This window comes from Rattus norvegicus, chromosome 4 (assembly GCF_036323735.1).
Source record: "Rattus norvegicus strain BN/NHsdMcwi chromosome 4, GRCr8, whole genome shotgun sequence".
NCBI lineage: Eukaryota > Metazoa > Chordata > Mammalia > Rodentia > Muridae > Rattus > Rattus norvegicus.
Window position 1 is genome coordinate 67842021 of NC_086022.1, and position 20732 is coordinate 67862752.

The following is a 20732-nucleotide window of genomic DNA, read 5'->3' on the forward strand; positions in this document are numbered from 1 at the left end:
CTGCCCTTCCAGAGATCCGCAGGTCTACTTCCCAGCACCCACATGGTGGCTCACAACTGCCTGTTAGTTCCAGTTCTAGGGGTCCATACCCTCTTCTGACTTCTGTGGACACCAGGAACACGTGGTACACATCCAGACCACTCATGCACATAAAAATTAAAATTAATTCACTTAGAAAAGGACGAAGCTGCCCAGATGGGTGCGCTCATTAGAAATGCTGCTTGGCTTTATCCCAGAGTCCTAAGGAATACTTCCACACGGATATCCTATGTGTAAGAGCAACGGTGATGTTACAGTGCACTGCTTTATGGCTCAGAAGTGAGGCCTAAGACTCTCAATGTTAAACATCCAAATGGGTAGGGGAAAGGCAGTCTGCAATAATGACTCACGCCAGCAGAGGGAGACAAATGGCACTGTAAGGACAGTTTACAAAGAGTTGCTTGGAAACAAAAGCCAGACCCGCTGGCAACCATATTCTCTAATTGATGAGCTTCCTTTAGAGCGGTCGCTGTTCCTTGCGTCTCTGGACTCAGGGACACCGCATGGGAAATGACAAATCCAAAACTAACTGCTGTCACCCTGATGGTCTACGTGGTCTCCTTGCAGGTGGACAAACACTTCCTAGAAGCAGCGGCTCCCCTCCCAACACGCCTCTAAAAGTCTTGTGGCCCCTTACAGAAGCGAATCCCCACTCTTATGAACACAGTAGCTTCTTGGAATGTTCTGTGTAGAGAATAGGAACCTCTGGATAGCAAATACCGAGGACTCAAAGGGCTTAGCAGCTCCCTTTCACTGAAGCACAAGCCTGAAGGTGGCTTCCTCTTTCCCTGTCTTAAATGTATTTTGTGTGTGTGTGTGTGTGTGTGTGTGTGTGTGTGCGCGCGCGCGCATGCATGTAAATGTGTGAGCATTCATGTGTGCGTATGTGACTGCATGCATGTAAGTGTGCCACGTGCATGTACTGTGCCCCCGGAGGGCAGAAGAGACTATCAGGTCCTCTAGAACTGGAGAAACATAGTGTGGCGAGTTACCGTGTGAGTGTTGGGAACTGAACCCGAGTTTTCTGTAAGAGAACAAGTATTCTTGACCATCAGGCCATCTCTCTAGTGCCCCACACCTTGTTTTCCTTAAGACAGGGTCTCCTTCGGGTACATAGGACGTCAGATTCAGCCAGGCTGGCCGGCCAGCAATTCCCCAGGTGCTGGGATCACAAGTGAATATTGCAAGGCCAGGCCTTTTACATGAAGGCTGGGGGCTCAAACTCAGGCTCTTGTGCTTGGGCAGTAGCACTGATCCATCTCCCAGCCCTTATATCCGTTTATTTTTGTCTTTTAGTTTTTGTTTGCATTTGTTTGTGAGTTTGAGTGTGCGTGTGTTCAAACGTGAGCGCAGGTTCCCACCGAAGACAAAAGGGGGCACTACAGCCCCTGTTGCTGAAGTTAGAGGTGGCAGTAAGCCAGCCAGACGTGGGTGCCAAAGTCCAGTCTGCAAGGCAGACAGCAGTCCTAACCACTGAGCCATCTCCCCAGGACCATCGCACGCGATTCTTCAAGGGGGAGTTTCACATGGGCATGGTGTGAACTCATTCTGCAGAGGAAAACAGCAGGAGCAGGGTTGTTTCTACTTAACATCATCTCTACCTCCTCCACATACCTTTCTGCTGCAGAGTCAGTGAGAACAAGGCAAGAGGGTGCCAGTGGGGCATCCTGGGGTCGAGGGCGCTGCGCTTTGTCTGCCCAGCTTAGAAGTGACACATTCACCATCAGCGTGGCAGCCCTGGAAACATGAGTGTGCCCGGAAGTGTGCCCTGCCTGCAGGATCACCGTCCTTCAGGATCCGAAGTACCAGGTTCGCAAGGTCTCAGCTAGGCCTTTGGAAGTTAATGGTTGGCTGGTTGGGTTTTGTTATTGTTTGAATCAAGGTCTTACTATACACCAGGCTGGCCCTGAACTTCAATGTTTGAGCCTGGGCAGAGCCTGGGTCTGTTTTTTCTTCTGATTGGATTATTTTTATTTATGTGCATGAATACTTGCCTCTATTTACATGTGTGTGCCATGAACATCCCTGGTGTCTATGACTCCAGAAGAGGGAGCTGGATTCCTCTGGAACTAGTTACAGGTGGTCGGGAGTCACAGAGTGGGTGCTAGGAACCGACCTGGGTCCTCTACAAGAGCAGACATTACTCTTAATCACTGAGCCACCTCCCTAACCCTAGAGCCTGTGGCTTTATTTTACGTCCAATAGCAAGGGAGTACAAATTTTCATATTCACTTCTAAAAAAAAAATCAAATTCTAACTTCAAATAAAAAAAAAATAGAGCCAAGACAGCATCTTTGTCTTCTTGAGCTTTTACTCAGTCCTGCAGGAGATTGCCATTAGCTCCTGAGTTACTGGACACTCCGGTCATGTTTCAGCTGCCTGACCCCCAGTGGTCTCTGCTCACTGATAAGTTGTCCTTCTATACATATCAGACCTGCTCTAGAGTAACACATTTGGACTTAAGCATAAATAATGTACTTCAGGGGCTGAGAAGATGGCTCAGAGGTCAAGATCATTGGTTGCTTTTGCAGAAGACCTGGTTTCAACTCCCAGCACCTTCATGGTGGCTTACAACCACCTGTACCATCGATTCCAGGGGATGTAAACCCCTCTTCTTGCCTCCAAGGGATGTGTCACGCATACACGCACTTAGGCACACACACATGCAGTCAGGCACACACACATATACATAAAATAAAGAAATATATTCTTAAAACAACATACTTAACAGCCTCAGCAATCTGCCCTTTGTAAGTCCATACTTGCCAGCTCAATATTTTTCCCCTGTTTGTTTTAAGTTACCATAACGATTCAGCTGAGCTCTTAAATGCAAAGCATCTATGTATGTAGGTGTGTATATAGAAGAAAAATTAGGACTCCTGAACCAAAAAACAAAACAAACAAACAAAAAAACCCAAAAAGCCAAACTACTTTAACTATTAGGATGGGTCCCAGTCAATCAGACTTAGATACATTGTTCTAACTTAGGGGATGTGTAATTATAAATATTATTTTCATCTTAAAATTACAAATCTACCCAGCCACATAATTCTCAAGTGTCTGTCAAGATGGCTAGAAAATTGACAATTTGATACCAATTACTCCCAGCTAATGAGGAAAATCCCCAAATGAGCAATTTCCAATTTTATACATATGTTTCACTCCGAGTTACACAGTGTCATAGCTTCTTCATAAAGGAGGGGCCTCCAACTGAAGAAGTAACAGACAACAATGGCCATCTGAGCAGTTTGGCCTCTGACTAAGAAACCGTGGGGAAGCTTGTTTACACATCCTCGTGGGAAAGCACACGCCTCAAAGAACTGCGTTCAAGCATAGTTACCCACAACAGCATTTGCTTTAGTCAAATTGCAGGAGCGACAGACTATCCCTCTAAGCAAAGGTTTCTGAAAGAATAATGTCAAAACAGACACACAGCACTGGCCTCTGCAGGACCATCTGCATAGACCATGGCCAAGCAGTGACCATCTCTCCTGAGAGAATGGCAGGGCTCGGGTCAGACACAAACATGGCAACATGTAAAACTGCCTTATTAATGCCAAGGCTCTGCAAATGAGATTGATGGCACTCCCGTTGCTACTGGCTGATGAAATCCCAAGTAGTGAATATAGATAGTGGAGTCTTCCAGACAGCAGCTACGGCTATATATGTTAGTTTAAATACAATACTTTATGAGTAGCAATGTGACACACAGTAGACCCTCCCTCCATTAACAGCTAAAGCCTGAATGAGATACAAGAAAGCCAAGTGACACACCAAGCTTACTAGGGTGATGGACCAACACTCACCACAGGACACAAGTCCCGTGGACACTGCCAATCCCAGCTCACATCCTTAAACATCCTCATGAGAGCCCATCTCACGGGGGTGGGGGGACACACCACCTTCAACCACCATAAAAACAGGGCAACTCATCCATGCTTAAACACAACACAAAAGCCATCTACACACAGAAGGAAAAGATTACATAAAGCACCACTCCTCCCCCAACTGGGAATTCACGGCTTTTAGTATACCCCCGACCGCTGCTTTCTGAACCACTAGGAATTAGTTTTTCCATTCCTTAAGAATAAAATCTAGACTAAAGCCAGGCTGGCACTGTTACCCCCACCCTCCATGGGCTTTAATCAGTTTTTCATACGAGAGAAATCATGACGAATTTGAGTCTTCGATATTCAAATTACAGCCAGTTGTTTCTGAAGAAAGACTCTTTCTTTGCTCTTTCTTTTTCTCAGCCTGTCTCCGGGGGACTTGTCTGGGCCCCATGGGAACACACTGCCAACAAGTCAGGAAGGTCTAGGCGAGCGGGTCAGCCAAGTAACAAGAGAGACACACGATGAGTTTTAAAACATGTGAGCCATAAGTATAACGAGACCCGGATGGAACGAGACGCAGCGAAGCCCCCCAGTGCCTGGGTCTGTCTGGTCCCCAAGGAAGGGGTAGTCCCCAGGGAAGGGGCAGTCCCCAGGGAAGGGGCAGTCCCCAGGGAAGGGGCAGTCCCCAGGGAAGGGGCAGTCCCCAGGGAAGGGGCAGTCCCCAGGGAAGGGGCAGTTAGGATGACCATAGAAACCATTCAGCAAATCCCAAGGGTCTAAACCAAAGAACTGCGCTGGTGCGGAGTGCGCCATTACATGGATTTATCACTTGACTGAGGACAAGGGGTGAAAAACCTCCACAGCCATCATGTTGTTTCCGTTTAAAAAGTGAAGACAAGGTGGAGTTACAGCCATCTGCTTGTCCTCAATGGGGCCACCTGGGACCCCGGGGTGAGTTGCGAGGAGAAAACTCCAAGGTTTTGGCACCCACCAGCCACAATGAATCATGGGTAGCATCCAGGGTGACTGAGACATACAAGTGCTAAGGATCCAGAAGATTCTGGCAGACTCCAAGTCTGGAGCTAGGAGGGGTACACACTGCATTTCCCCTCAAGTCACCATCCACACTGCCTTCCCAAGTGGCTGCTGTAAATGGATAGCTGTCCAGCCTGCTCCCCTTGTTGGACACTCTGCAGTGGCTGCCTGTGTCCCAGGTCCAGTCCACCTGAGTCTACCAGCCTTTTGAGAGGGTCTTCCGTTACACAGGTTAGGCTGTACTCTCCCTTACAGGTTTGTTCCAGCTCCACTTAGTTCCTTACATCCTTTCTCAGTCAGGGTTTCTATTACCTGACAAAACATCATGGCCAAGAAGCAAGTTGGGGAGGAAAGGGTTTATTCAGCTCACATTGCTGTTCATCACCAAAGGAAGTCAGGACTGGAACTCACACAGGGTAGGAACTTGGAGGTAGGAACTGATGCAGAAGCCATGGAGAAATGCTGCTTCCTGGCTTGCTTCCCCTGGCTTGCTCAGCTTGCTTTCTTATAGATCTCGACTACCAGCCCAAGGATGGCACCACCCACAAAAGGCTAGGCCCTCCCCCCTTAATCACTATTGAGAAAATGCCTTACAGCTGGGTCTCATGGAGGCATTTCCTCAAGGAAGGCTCCTTTTTCTGTGATAACTCCAGCTTGTGTCCAGTTGGCACACAAAACCAGTCACTATACATCCCATCTGATGCTGTGGTGGTTTAAGTAAGAGTGGCCCCATCAGTTCATATACGTGCATGCTTAGTCACCAAGGAGTAGGACTCTTTGAAAGGATTAAAAGGATTGGGAGGTGTGGCCTTGTTGGAAGAGTGTCACCATCAGGGGAGAGGTTTCAAAAGCCCACGCCAGGCCCAATCAGTCCCCGCCCCCTGCACCTGTGCAGCCAAATGTAGAACTCTCAGCTATTTCTCCAGCACCGTTCCTGCCTGTGTGCCACCATTCTCCCCGCCATGAAGATAACACACTAACCTCTGAAACTGTAGACCCCAGTTAAATTCTTTCTTTTGTGACAGCTGCCATGGCCATTGTCTTGCTTCCTAGCAAGAGAACCAGTGACCGAGACAGAGGTCCACACTGTCTCACCTCAGTTCCAGCCCAGCATCATCCTCTCTCAGAAGGTAGCAGACACACACACAAACACACACACACACACACACCACTCACACACACACACACACACACACACACACACACACACACACACACACACTGCCTACAGCTGCCACAGCCCACATTCACTATGTTTGTATTACTCCAGGTCAATTTGGGGGGTACTGTTTCTTCTCGAGACTATCACCCTGCAAGACAGAGAGAATGCCTGCTGTCTGTGTTTATAATAATTTAGTCTGGCCTGCACACTTAGGAGTCTGGATATTAAATGTACATGACATGGGCAGCTCCTTCTGGCTGCACACAATGCCAGCCTCAGTAGCAACTGAGGGTCTGAACCACCCAGGGGCTACAATTCCACACTAGTAACTGGCATGGGCCATTCCCATCAGAAACCCATTCCCACGGGGCCTGCAGCATCCAGCCATTTATGGTAAGAAGGATCCGCACTGCAGTCTTGTAGGTGATAGTACCAAATGATGGCACTGGATAGAGATCAAAGCAAATACAAACAAAGGAGAGATACTTGGAGTTTCCCCCTTTATTACAGAAATAAGAAAAGGCCCTGCCAAGAAACCTAAAACAGACTGGCCTCTCCCTCTTATCGTATTTCAAAAAATCATGGACCCCTAGACAATCTGAAGCAGTCTCTTCGTTGCAAGGGGATGGGGTGGGGAGTGCAGGTCAGAAGATTTATTGTTTCCAGATGTTTGTAACTCTGAGATTTGCTGGAGGATTTCACAGAGTAACACGGGGCAGCATCAGGGGTGGGCTGAGCAGGATGGAGAGAGAAAGCCATAGGAGCGGGGAGGCCAACCCTACAGTCGCAGGAGGATAGCACCTCACTGACTACCACAGACCCATCACCACAGCTGTGCAGCCTCAGAAGAGAGTGGAGAGGTTTGTTTTAAACTGGGGGAAGGCCACTGTCTTCCTACTGCGGGCCCATGTCAGGTCTGTACAGAGAGCTGCAATGCCAGCAAAATAAGACACGGTCTGGCCTCCTGATGGTTTGAGTAGGCAGCCATCTCCTTGGGGTTCTGCCATGCAGATTTTTGCTGCAACAAGGCTGCATGTACACAGAGACCCATGCAGCCCCTGGAGAAGAGCAGTTCTACAGGCTGCAAGTTCTATTTGAAACCATCCATCTGATTTATAGCAACATCTGCCAGATGGAAACACCACAGACGTAGAAGTAAGGAGAGAGCTTGGGGGATAGCCTGTCTTCATTTCAAGAGAAGCTGACCTCTGATAGTTTATGATGGGTAAGGCTGCCACAAGGCATATGTATGGCAGAAACAGAACAGAAGAGGCCTAAGCACACAGCCATCTCCCTGGGTTCAGTTCCCTGTAACAACACTCTTTCACCAGAACAGAACATTTCCCTCCCTACTGTTGACCTGATTTCATGCTGTGAGTCACTGAGCACCAATCCATTGTTACTGTAACAATACCAACTATAGACACTAGCAGACCCACATCAGTTGTTACTGTAACAATGCTAACTATAGATGCTATCTGACTATGGATATAAGAAGTGAGGATGAATAGGAAAGAGAATATGTGTTTATAAAATACTGCCAATATATTTGATAACATAAGCTTGCAATATAATTAAGATTTTCCATAGAATTAATTCATAAGAAAAGCAAAATACTCTTTACTATTATAGGTATATAGCAAGTTTAAAAATTAAACTTACTTTTTCACTTAGTAGGCTGCGGTTTGTAATATTTATGGTATTTGTTTTGTTTTTCCATTCTGGAGGGTTAAGCGTGTGCTGTGTGTGTGTGAGTTGATGTGGGCTGTTTCTCCCTGAGCCCGGCCGGAGCTTGCAGATTCAGATTCCTCTAGTCTAACTGACCATCTTGCCCCAGAGATCCTGTTTGGTCCTCAGGTGCTCTGGGATGACCCCTCGGTCCCCCAGTTCTTATGTAGGCACAGGGGATCTGAACTCTGGTCCTTGCACTGTATGGCAAGTTCTTAGTCACTGAGCTATCTCCACAGTCCGTTTGGTTTGGTTTGGAAACAGCATCTCACTGTATAGTCCCAGCTGGCTTTGAACTTCCTACCTTTACCTCCCCAGTGCTGGGATGGCAAGCATGCACCTCTGTGCCTGGCTGAGAGAGGTTTTTTGGGTTTGGTTTTTTTTTTTTTTTTTTTTTTTTTTTTAGGACCATCTGAATAAAATCGAAAGTTGCTATAGCAATCTTATTTCTTGCTCTTTTATCATTTGTTTGATCTTATTAGAACAAGTAGTAAAGATTTACCTAGTAGGCACATGCTAATAAATTCAGCAGAGGGACTAAACAGGCTGGCCGAAATGCATGCTGGTCAACGTCTACAGCTAGAGACTTTCTCTGGAATGCAGGCAAGGTTTTTGTTCACACCAGGTGAGCTGCTAGATGCTGACCCCAAATCAATTCTTCAACACGAGACCTCACATGGCAATGTCATTGAAACTCCCAAAGCAATCATAAGTAAAAGAATCGCTATTTCTACAAAACTTAATGCTTTGGAGAGACAAGTGAAAATGTGGGGCTAAAAACAAACAAACAAACAGGAAGTTCAGCAGGGGCTTGGAAAACATGGGCAGAGACATTGAAAATAAAATCTGGAGAATTTGGGACTGAGATTTCTTTGGTCTTATTTATAAGAAAGCCAAATCCGGAACACAGGTGACACACAAGCGGTGTTGTCTGTTTTAGACACTCAGAGTGTCTCGGTAGACAACCGATCCATACAACAGTGAAGAACTGGGGTATGCTGGAAGACTGGAGTCCAATCATAATACGAATATTTAAATGTTTAAAACACGAATGACTGAGTTTTAATAATTAAACAGGGGCTAGAGAGAGATGGCTCCAAGTTATTTCCTGATCTCTCAGACGACCAGAGTCTGGGTCGCAGCACTCACTGCGTGGCTCATCACCATGCCTCATTCCAGGTCCAGAGGGCTAACATTCTTGATTAACTTCCTCACGTGTGCGTGAGGAGAGGATATGAGGGAACCTGTACACCCACTGCTCTCTGAAAACAGCCAGAGTGAACAGATCACAATTCATCCACAGAATGAACTGGTCTTCCACTGAGCTCTCAACAATAAAATGACTGGTCCTCAGGCTCACTTTATAAAGTGCTTTTACAAGTCTTGTTCCTGTACTAATCCAGAGAATTGGGCTACAGTAAACACACGGGAGGACAGAGGACTCCACCAATAGAGCAGAGAGTCCTTTCAATGGTCCTCTCCTGTCTTTCAGCGTCTGAGCCTGGACTTGCTTCAGCCCGGTAAGGACGCTCATGCAGACACCGGGGTGGGACCTTACCTTCTGCCGCTGCTGTATGTTGGCCACTGTGTCAGGCTGGAAGTCTAGCTTGTCTGTGCGGCACAGCTTCCAGTAGAGGATGACAACAATTACGGTGACCACCAGCACGGGAATGACCACGCCAACCACGACCCACAGGTTGCTGCTCTGTGACTCCGGGGATGGCCTCTTCACCCTGTCCACAGCTGCAGATGAGCAGATGGGAAAAAGTCTCTCAGTAACAACTCTCTTCACTCACGTACGGGACAGCAAGTAACTTCCTCCGGAGACTCGGGCTCACCATACAGTTCAAGACAGGAAAGCAACCAGGCACAATTGAATGCCACACGAGGGACGTACCAGGGATCACAATGACACATTTGTGTCTGAGGGAAAAGGCTTGGCTGACTCCAGTCTCCTGGCTTATTCTTCCCACTCCATGACATCTCATACAATACGGTTCTCTTCAAATGTGAGGAGAGAAGCTATGTGTTCAAGACCCAGCTGTGAAGACCATAGCGAGAACTTGGAGATCAGGGAAGGAAGCTCTTCCCTACTCTTCCCAACTCCCTCCTCCCTCGCTCTACAATAAACTAATGTTGACTGACAGTGCTAGACACCATCCTGAGGGCAAGGTATGCTGACACAACCCCTCAAGGTACACGGTTCTAGTGGTGGGAGGGAGAACTACCAAGAAATAAATCCCTAAATAATGGTATCTGCTGTTTGAGCTCTGTACTAGAAGAAATAGCCAATGAGCTACAGCACCAGACCAGAAGCACTGATTGTGTCCACCTCAGCATCTGAAATCGTGAGAGAGATGGTACTGTTCATAGCTGCATGGATCACAATGGCCACAGTGGAAAAGTCCAAACCCATCCACAGGTGAATGGATAACAGAATGTGGTCTGTCTACGCAGTACAGTACTATTCAGCTTTTAAACAGCTTTTAAAAGTGGGGTACTGTGGAGGTAAGGATACTGGCTGTATAAACTGGAGGACATGAATTCAAATCCCTAACAGCCATGACAAAGAGGCCACAGTTACACTCACACCTGTAACCCCAGCACCAATGTGGGACAGAGACAGGATGGCTGGGGCTTGACGGCCACTAGCCTAGCCCCAGGCTCAGTGACAGACACTGTCTCAAAGAAACTGGGTGGAGAGCGGTAGATTAGGATGCCTGCCTCACACACAAACACAGAAAAAAAGGAGACAAAGGGGAACCTCAAGACAGCCACAACTAGAATGAACTTTGGAAACATGACACATGGAAGAAACCAGACACACAAGGATAAACACCATGTCAGGCACCTAGGACAGCTGAATTTATAGACAGGAAGAAAAAGAGTGACTGCCAGAACCTGGGGGCAAATGAGAGGTTGTACCCAAGGGGCAGGGCTTCTGTCTGGGACAATGGCAAGCTCTGGAAACCGTGAGCAGAGGTGGCTGCAAACACTGCCACAGTCACTGTCACCGGTTCATATGTGTCAAGGTTTTGAAAAGGCCAATACTGCCACCTACAAATTTTTCTTTTTGATTTTGAGATTATAATTATATAGTTGCTCCTTTCCTCTAATACATGTACTTTAACACATTTTTTAAATGATAAAGAAAGCTATTAGATTTAACTAAAAGGGAGTGTTTGTTGGGAAAACTGAAGTCTGAACGTGTGATGTCCAGGTGTCGTCTTTCTCATCTATGACTGCCTTTGATCCCTTGCTTGGAACACGGGTCTTACTGGAAGCTGCTTTATTAAAGGTAACAGGCGTAACTAACAGGTGAGATGACAGTGAACTGTACTCCTTTGGAATCACCCGTCCGCACTCACAGGGTGTGCCCTGGATGGAACAACCAGAGAGAGACGGAGACAGACAAACAGACAGAGACAGAGAGACAGAGGAGGGTCCTCAAGGCCCCTGCACTGGCCCTGGTAGGAAGTGAGGCTTCTTCATCTACCAACCCTGAGATCCCATTATGTTTGCCCATGTGGCCTTGAGCAGTCCTCAGGTGAGGAGACTCAAGTAAGGCAAACTGCACAGGCAAGGAAGGCGAGAGAGGCAAGAGCAAGGATAAAGTAGGCTTTTAACGACAGGAAAATGAAGTACGCCCTGAGAAGAGAAGGGAGGCAGGTCAGAGAGACATGACTACCCTGGGTTTTTGTTCTCCGTGGCTTTTTCTGAGAGTTGATGATATTTGCGTGTGCTGTGCAGAGTGTTCTGTGAGGGCTACCTAGGCTGCAGAAGCCCTACTGTGCCCGCAGGCCCGGAGACACCAATGCAGGTTCAGTGTGTGTGGGCAGTGGGGGGATGTGTTTTAGACTGGAGAAACAGTTCACCCCATTTCAGAGTTGCAGAGAAAGCATCTCACCCTGCTTTCCTATCTTTGGTTCATATCTAGCTCTGGGGCCAGTTAGAACCTGCTTGTGGGTTTCCCATTATCTAATGAAGAGCCAGCACTGGTTGATGGTATCACTTTGTCGGCTGTGACAAGTGCCTGGGAAACTGCTGACTTGCTAGCTGATAGGTCAGCATATGATAATCTGCACCCCATCATTCCCTAACTCCCCGCCTGCCCCAACAACATGGTGCTTATATCCTCTTCAAATCAGCCTTTGTATACAGCACCTCAGGCTCTGGATGCAATGTTAGGAAGTGCTCCTAACATCACATCACCTCCTCACTGACCTGAAACAGAGCCCACAATACAGTGATCCCTCAAGCACACCAAGGAGCCTGCTAATGGCTGTCGCATCATCTCTTCCACCACTGACCGTCAGATGAAAATGTTCACACAGCAGCCCTCACACAGGTTAGCCCCCTGGACAAGGACTGACTTAGCCAGAAGCTTTTTCTTCTAAAGGGCAAATTCTAAGGTATCATTCATTTAAGAACTGCTCTTCCAGAGAACTTGGGTTTGATTCCCAGTATCCACATGGTGGCTCACAACCCTCTGTAAGTTCAGTCTCATGGACCCAATGCCCTCGTTTGACCTCTGGGACCTGCATACAGGTGGAACACAGGTACAATACCAATACACGTAAACTAAAAAATAAAATTAAAATCTTAAAAGGAAAAGAGTTTAGAGCTGCACTGTTGATCATGGGGAGATCAGGGCACAAGGACACAAACCAGAAGATGCCTGGGGGTGGGATCGTCTCCAAGGGACTTCCTCATCTGTGTGGCTCTGCTGGAGTCACTCCATTTATCTTAAAGTGTACTTATTCTTATTTTATGTATATGATTGTTTGTCTAGATGTACAAATGTGAACTGTGTGTGTTTGGTACCTGCAGAAGCCAGAAAGAGGGCGTCAGATGCCCTGGAACTAGAATTATGGTGGTCATGAGTTGCCGTGTGGGTGGTATGAACTGAACCCAGGTCATCTGCAAAAGCAGCTAGTGGTCAAAGCCACCGAGCCCATCACTCCATTTACATGAAGGAAACCAGACAGTATATGAAGACTGAGAGCCACACTGAATGCCTGATAGAAAGACGCTGGCTGCAGGTCCTCCTCCCCCATCTGCAAATGAGTTTGTCCAGAAAGCTGCAACTGATTAAGAGTGGATGTAGACGTTCTATTTGTTCCAAACAAGTTGGGCTGTAGTAACCGACCTTCACAACTGAAGTACACAGCTGCTTGAGAAGCACAAAAGTACGTCTTGTGGTCACTGCATGCCCCTCTGACAGTCACGCCCGGTCTCTGTGAGCGCTGACGGAATTGTAAACCATGCCAACTCCACTTTCTTTATGAGTGTTGACCATAAGGTCATGTGTGGAACAAGACAGTCTTAGTGGCCATTTCTGATTGAATCTTTGCATCGATGTGGGGTATATTGTATGGACGTCAGCACCCACAATGGCATTTAAGCACAGGTCCCTAAGTCTGTTTTTAATAAACATAGTAATGAAGTTAACAAACAAACAAACAAGCCTCCCACTGTCTTCTCCTGTCCTCAGTAAAGTTCTTCAGGATTCTGATGCGTGTGCTGTGGGGAGCAGGTTGTCCCACACTATGAAGGACCGCCCTGGATCATGGAGGGAAACATGCACACTCAGGAGGCAGTCAGCTCGTAAAACCTTATTTAGAAAGCTATGATTCTCCATGCTGCTCCCTTTTTCTTCATTTTAAATATACACCCAAAATCTGGGAGTTGGACAAGAGGTACTGAGAGCAGTCACTGCCAGAGGGCCAAGCGCCTTCCAATAATAATAAGAAATATCAAACACGTCTTTCTAACTGTAGAGTGGTGTGAGGTGAGGTGACGGAGAAACAGGACTGAAAAGAGTAGGGATCAAGGGACTCCTTTGTGTTGCAAGACCCCAAGGAAGGCAGTCAGCCTAGAGGGCAGCTCCCAGCTTCCTGACTGACTCACCATCCCCAACAACATGCGGGGCGGGACACGGAAGGTTTCGGAATAAAAACAGAATAGGTACATTATTTTACCTAAGATGGATTTTTAAATGAAAACTAGTACGGGGTGGGGAAAAGGATGTTCATGTTGATATAAGGTCCTGTGACTCAATAGCAACTCCATGAATATGAGGTGTGAGGTAGGAAAAACGAGAGCAAGGCCATGGTCACACAGATGGAAATAAAAATAAAGACGGTCTCAGCAAATGAAGTACTTGTCACCCAAGCCTGATAGCCAGAGCTGGAACCCCAGAAATCCATAAAGATGGAAGGGAAAAACGGACCCTACAAAGTTGTCCTCTGATCTCCACATATGCACCAAGGCATGTGTACATATACACACATGCACAAACACACACATGTGCACTCACGCATGCACAAACACACACATGTAAACACACATGTAAACACACATGTGCACACACATGCACAAACACACACATCTGCACACACACATGCATACTGAGTAATAATAAATAAACTTAAGAAAAACACAAAGCCTCAGCAAATGGACATCAACAACCAGCACAGGTCAGATGCTGAAGTATCACAGCACAAGTGACTTTGGACCCCACCGTGTCTGGCAGGATAAAACTCTTGGACTTACGCTGGGCAATGGCGCCTTGAATCCGGTACCCCAAGATGATGGCTGCCCTCTGGAGGTCTACCTTGTTGATCAGATCTGAAGACCTGGCTGCGCTCAGTCTCTCTCCATCTTGATTCTCCACAAAGTAGATGAGCTGCACCGGATTGTCCTCTCCCTCCAGCCTGGACACGTTCACCACCTTCGAGAGCACAGATCCATCAGCATCAGAGAGGCTCGCAACGCCAGATGCCCCTTCTCAGGGCACACAGTGGTCCCCAGCTCTCTTCACAAGCTCACTACCATATCTGGAGTGGCAGGTGTCCCCGGTCCTCTGCTAGTGGAGAGGGTTAAAAGGAAAGCACTCTGTGCAGAACAGCAACTACACTTTGCTTGATTCGATGTCTTCTTTGAGACAAAGGGGCCAAAGGCATGCACTGGGCAGCACCGGCGGGTCTGAAACTGTAAGCGACGAACCCATGTCCTGAGAGTGTACTGCTCTCCCCTAGGTGGGAGTGGTTCTGCCTGATCTCTTCCTGAGTCTACTCAAATGTCCTGCTTAGCTCTACTGATGTAGAGAACTAGTGAATTCTTTGCTCTCTGACATGGGTGTCACTGAAGAATGGTTAGCCACATCCCTGGGCTCTGTCCACCACATACCAGTACCCACCATCCCCTCCCCTTGCCACCTGAAGTGATAGCTGAAAGCATCTCCAGGCATGACACGCGCCTTGTGAATTTATGCTTCTACAAGCCAACCAAAGCTAACCTGTCTTTAACCAGAATCCCGTACATCTGATACACGAGAGCATCATGTTAGCAAAGCACTTCACTCGGAGAGTTCAAACTCTGCCCCTTTAAAAACACTCAGTCCTGGGAGCACTCACTTGCTGCCCTCTGCTTGCTGTGATGAGGTCAGCTTCCTAACCACACCCGTCCCCAGGCCACCTGCTCCCCCCTCATCATCGCACCACACTGGCTACCTTGTATTAGCTGTAGAACGAGATGGTGTGCAAGGACCACCGGAAACCCAAGTAGATCCTATCTGTCTCCACTTCTAACTCATACTAAGAAGTGCAGGGAATTTAGAAGCTACCATTTCAATTTCTTCTTACAGAAATTCTCAGTGGTGGCTACTTTGAATTAAAGACTCTGTAAGCTGTCCAGTCTGGAAGGAGCCATCAGAAAGTCTAATTCCAGCACTCTTTCTGGATGGTCGATAATCAGATTTATATCAGGAACCACAATATACAAGGTATCTCCCAGTCAACCACTTGGGTATGTACCTTATACAAATTATATGGCCCAATGAAGAAACTCTGAAAAGCTTGTATAAAAGACTATAGAGAACAAAATGAAAATCTCTTGAAATTCAATAAATTAAAGAAAACCACTCTAAAGATTTGAGTGCATTTCCTGTGACTTCTCTGTTACTATCAGGATTGTTCTTCTTGCTCCTGTCTCTCTCTGTAGTTCCTTTCACCAGAGCACATCTGTTTTCCCCTTTTTTTCTTTCAGTATTTATGTATTTTATGTGCACGAGTATTCTTCATGCACACCTACATGACAGAAGAGGGCATCAGATCTCATTACAGATGGTTGTGAGCCATCATGTGGTTGGTGGGAATTGAACTCAGGACCTTAGGAAGAGCAGACAGTGCTCTTAACCGCTGAGCCATCTCTCTGGCCTCCAGAGCACATTTCTATATGACTAATTTTTTTTCTTCTTTTTTCTTTTTTTTCGGAGCTGGGGACTGAACCCAGGGCCTTGCGCTTGCTAGGCAAGTGCTCTACCACTGAGCTAAATCCCCAACCCCATTGACTAATTTTTTTAACGGCTGTAGAATATTCTAAAACATGAAGATTTGCTTTTTACCTGTCCCCTAATTCCATACAGTTATGTTAGCTCAATATTTTCTTATCTCTTTTATTAATTTTTGTAGGAGGGGGAAAACAAGGTCTTAAACTGTACCCTAGGCAGGCCTGGAACTGTCTGTGTAGACCAGGCTGGCCCTCCTTGGGCAGGTAGAAGTCAGAGGATGACCTGCAGAAGTTGGTTCTCTCCTACCATGTGACGCCTAAGAATTGAATTCAGGTCGTCAGATTTGGTGGCAAGTGCCACCTCACGATGCCCTGTTCAGTGTTCATGGTCACAAATAAGGTTCAGATACTTTTGTACAGAGAGTGGCCTCTAGGCAACGTATCGGGTGGCACTGGTCAGTGAATGCTCAATTGACTCCCACAGATGTGATAATTTTACCTTGGGGAGTCTGTGTATCCAACATAATACCTGACCACCCAGGTTTCCTCTCTGTAGCTGCTTTAGCCACAAACTCAGCCCTTGAGCTGTGTGAGGTCATTGGCTACCAAACAAGGCGAGGCCTTCACAATTCATTTTAATGTCTATTTGTTATATGTTTGTTTATCTAATGATTGTATTTATTGGTGCTTTTTTCTTTCTTTTTCTATTTATCCGGTTTTTATGTTTTCTTAGTATTTTGGCCTGGAAAGATGACTCAGTGGTTGAGCGCATGCACTGCTCTCGAAGACCTGAGCTCAATTCTTTTTTTTTTTTTTTTTTTTTTTTCGGAGCTGGGGACCGAACCCAGGGCCTTGCGCTTGCTGGGCAAGCGCTCTACCACTGAGCTAAATCCCCAACCCCCCTGAGCTCAATTCTTAGAACCCATGTTGGGTGGCTCACAGCCAACCCTAACCCCAGCTTCAGAGGCATCCAACAGGCGCCTTCACGTGAACACATGCCTACACATGTATGCATATTTATAAATAAATATTTAAAATCTTAGTACTTTGTAAACATCCCTAGTATGACTGTACCTGGCACGGGAACTATTTTGGGAACCTAAGAAGCCATGTTTCTGGATGGGGAACAGCAAGCAAGTCTGAGAGGGATCCATTTGGTGAGCGTGCTAGAGACAAGGATGCTATTTCTAGGCAAAACCGGCACCTTGGCCTGCCCATGTCACTCCATATCTTGTTCTCAATACCAGCACCCCTCCCCTGCCCACCAGTCAGCCTTTGCTGCTGAGTTTCACCCCAGTTTTGTGTTTCTGAAATGTTCTGTGAACCCCGTTTTTCTGTGATCTTCCAAGTCTATGTAAGTGGTGAAAGAAATTCACACCATTCACAGAGGCAGGATTAAATAGCAGCCCCACCTCCAAAGTTCTCTGCGTATGGGTGCTTTTTTTAAATAGGTCATTTTCCAATTCAAACAACTCTGCTTCTGCGGCCTGTCTGCCCAGTCCCCAGAGTGAAGACAATTTGGGGTAATAAAAGACAACCAGGCTGGCAAGAGGTGGGGAGGGTAAGATGTCTGAACAGAGGACAGGAATCGCCCCTCTCTCTGTCTGCTGAGGACTGTCCCCGGTCAGTGACTCCTTTCTAAGATGCTACCAGTTCTGTACAACAAGATCAGCTGTTGGTAAGCTAAAAACTGGCTTCAGAAACCAAAGCCTTACGATGTACGGGAACCCAGTGGTAAGTTTCCTGTTACGCCCCTTGCAGTCGAGGGCTAGGCCAACCAACTGCAAGGGTTTTTGTCTGGACTCTAAGTTGTCTTTCGAGGATGTCACATTCAGTAGTCCTGTCATTTTACATCAGGATTTTCCCACTTGCGCGGAAATAGCCGATTTCCAGTGGGCTTTTCCTCTGCTCCCAACCCTCCTTCAGTGAGTAGTACCTGTACCACGCTGTTCCCAGCAGCTACGGTGGCCCTCCGCCACATGCGTCTTCTAGTGGGCACCTCACTGAGCAGCTGGGCCAGTTTGCGCTCCATCTCGGCCGGAAACACTTCGTTGTGGAGCTGCTTTTCCACCACACCCAGGAGGACTATGTTCATCAAGAAGCACAGAGCACTCAGAGTCAGTTAGCACAGACAGGGACGGGCCACAGGATGTGTGCGCACGTGCTAAGATCCGTACAAGAGGACCGCAAAACACTAATCCCCAGACCAGCTAAGGGCCCCCCAAGTGACCTTAGTCTGGGGCAAACTGAAGACAAGCAGGCCCAGGAACTCAGCGCTGCGGGGGCTGTAAACACAGAGCATCTGCCTCAGATCAGACAAGTAGCTTGTCAGTCTGGGCTAGTTTGAGTTCTTATCTTGTCTTTGGACCAGGACTTACAGTCTCCCTTGTACGGAGGAGATCTGCTTTCTTCTCGTTATCTCTATCAGACAAAAGCATCTGAACAGATAAGTCAGCTTATCCTTCAGTCGATGGGGGCAACAGCACTTCCAGCCAAACGGGTTTCAATTCTCTCTGAGGTCCAACTCTGGGCAAGTCAGTTCAACCCTCTGAGGTCTGGAAAATGGACACTATGCAACATGCAAAGAGCTGAGCCCACACGAGGCTTTAGAGTCCAACACAACCGGCAAGAGCTGAGCCCCACAAATGGTGTCTACCCCTACTTAAAACACTCTTTCCTTATGATTGGTTACTGGCTGCTTACGCCCTGGGACTTGGGACCCTGCCTCTGTCTCTTAGGTTCCAGGACCAAGTCAGAGAACCTTGCACTGAAATGTTACGTCCTCTGTCTACCTAAGACTCTACCTATGGCTGTTATCAACTTGAACGTGCCCATCTCTGCCTAAATAACTACCCCGGGTCCCCAAGCGACTTGATTCATCTAGACAACAGTTTCAGAAGAAAATTATCCTTGATTTTGAGCACCACCCTGTCTCACCTCAGGCGACTATGTGTTCGGGTAGACTCTGCCCTGGAGTTGATATATGGATTTTAAAAGAAGCTCTTTCTGTGCCATAACCCAGCAGGACACACTCCCATGGCCCAAATCGAATCCCATTTCTCATTCATTCTCTGCCAAGAATTTAAAGTACATCTTGTCCCGAATTTGGGAAACAGGAGGGGCATATCAACCCCCATATGCCCTCACGGACTCCATGTTGTCTAGTTCTCCAAACGTTACGTAAATTGAACATACCTGTTCTGACCCAAGAGGACTTCAGTAAGTGAGATAAGTTGAGCTGTGGGTACTGGAAGGCTAAAAAAGGAGAGAGGAGAGAGGGAGAAACGTCTGTAAGGAGCGTGTTTTCACTGTCAGGAGGGAGGGTAAGTGTTCTGGGAATGTAAGGTAAATCACAACACATTATCCTTCCTACATGACAGCACACCAGAATACTGCAGGTGTGAAGGTGGGCGGGCACCAGTTTCTGAGCACCTTGTCCATAGGAGAAGGAAGGATGAGAAAGGGGTTTCCACAGCCTCATCACTGACCGCTGAGTCTTACACGGGTCACTGTAACATCTCCTGTATGTGTTGTTCTAAAGCAAAGCATTCGCAAGCTGTGTTCTTCGGAGCCAAGGGCTTTCTCAGCAATGCCTCAGAGTACAGGGAAGCATGTTCTGGCCTGCTAGGAGCTGTCTCTGTGCCCTCCAATCAGACTCCTAGTATTTCAGCTGTATGTACATACATTGTACAAAATCAAAATGGTCGCATATAAATAACCCCATTCCTATCTACTTTCCTATATACATGTTTCTATGGCTTATTTTTCATCCTGTGTGTATGTGTGAGCTTTTATGTAGTTTTTCAGACATGTGAGTGTAAGTGCTCACAGAGACCAGAAGGGGGTGTCTGAGCCTCTGGAGAGGCAGCCGCAGGGTAACCACTGGGAACTGGACCGGGTCCTCTGCAAGAGCACTCTGTATGCGTTCAAATCACTAAGCCATCTCTGTAGCCCACTGCTTCCATGTTTTATAGTTTATTCTTCTTAATTTAATTAATAACATACTGAAAAGCATTAGGAATCATGATTTAAGCTGGGCACAGTGGCTCACACCTTTAATCCCGGTACTCAGGAGGCAGAGGCGGGTGGCTCTCTGAGTTCTAGGCCACCCTGCTCTACAGAGTGAGTTCCAGGACAGCTAATGATACAGCTAGTGTCTCAAAAAAAAACAAATGAACAAAAAAAAAAGATTTGGCTCGTCTGTTTTCAGAAGGAATTTTCTTTATTTGTCTTCTCCTGACTCTGGAGCAGGCACCCCCCACTTCTTCCCAGCTACCTGAAAATCTGACTGCTTCAACGAGGAAGTGAGGCTCTGTTTTCATTGATTACTTTTTTATTTTTTTAACTTTATGCACAATAAAGTCTACTCTCCTGGCATCCAGTTTCATAGGTTTGGGGAAATACATTGTTGCATAAGCACCACCAAGTGAGGGCCCAGGAAGTTCCATTGCCCTCCCCCACCCCCTACAGCCACCTCCACTGCCCTTTTGTAGTAAATATCCTTGCTGCCTTTCCCCCTGATCGCCTTTCCCCCTGAACGGAGCTGCTCCCCTAGAGCTTCACGTTCTCGGGAACCAGTGCGCTGTTTACACATAGCGCCCTTTATTCTCAAAGCAGACAGGAAAGGGAGGCACAGGGGCAGA

At 47.1% G+C, this 20732-nt stretch overlaps 1 protein-coding gene and 1 pseudogene across 5 annotated transcripts in view; both read right to left on the minus strand.

Moving 5' to 3' along the window:
* Nucleotides 1-20732, minus strand: part of Hmgb1-ps18 (high-mobility group box 1, pseudogene 18) — a 600236-nt pseudogene that overhangs the window by 383180 nt on the left and 196324 nt on the right.
* Kiaa1549 (KIAA1549 homolog) overlaps nt 1-20732 on the minus strand; it is a 127669-nt gene that overhangs the window by 34386 nt on the left and 72551 nt on the right. For all 5 annotated transcript variants that reach the window (XM_063286936.1, XM_063286933.1, XM_063286934.1 and 2 more), the window contains exons 7-10: nt 19285-19344; nt 18026-18174; nt 14353-14530; nt 9356-9540 (exon numbers count right to left, since the gene is read on the minus strand). In XM_063286936.1, coding sequence (XP_063143006.1) covers nt 9356-9540; nt 14353-14530; nt 18026-18174; nt 19285-19344 — 572 coding nt within the window. The remainder of the gene's footprint in view (nt 1-9355; nt 9541-14352; nt 14531-18025; nt 18175-19284; nt 19345-20732) is intronic.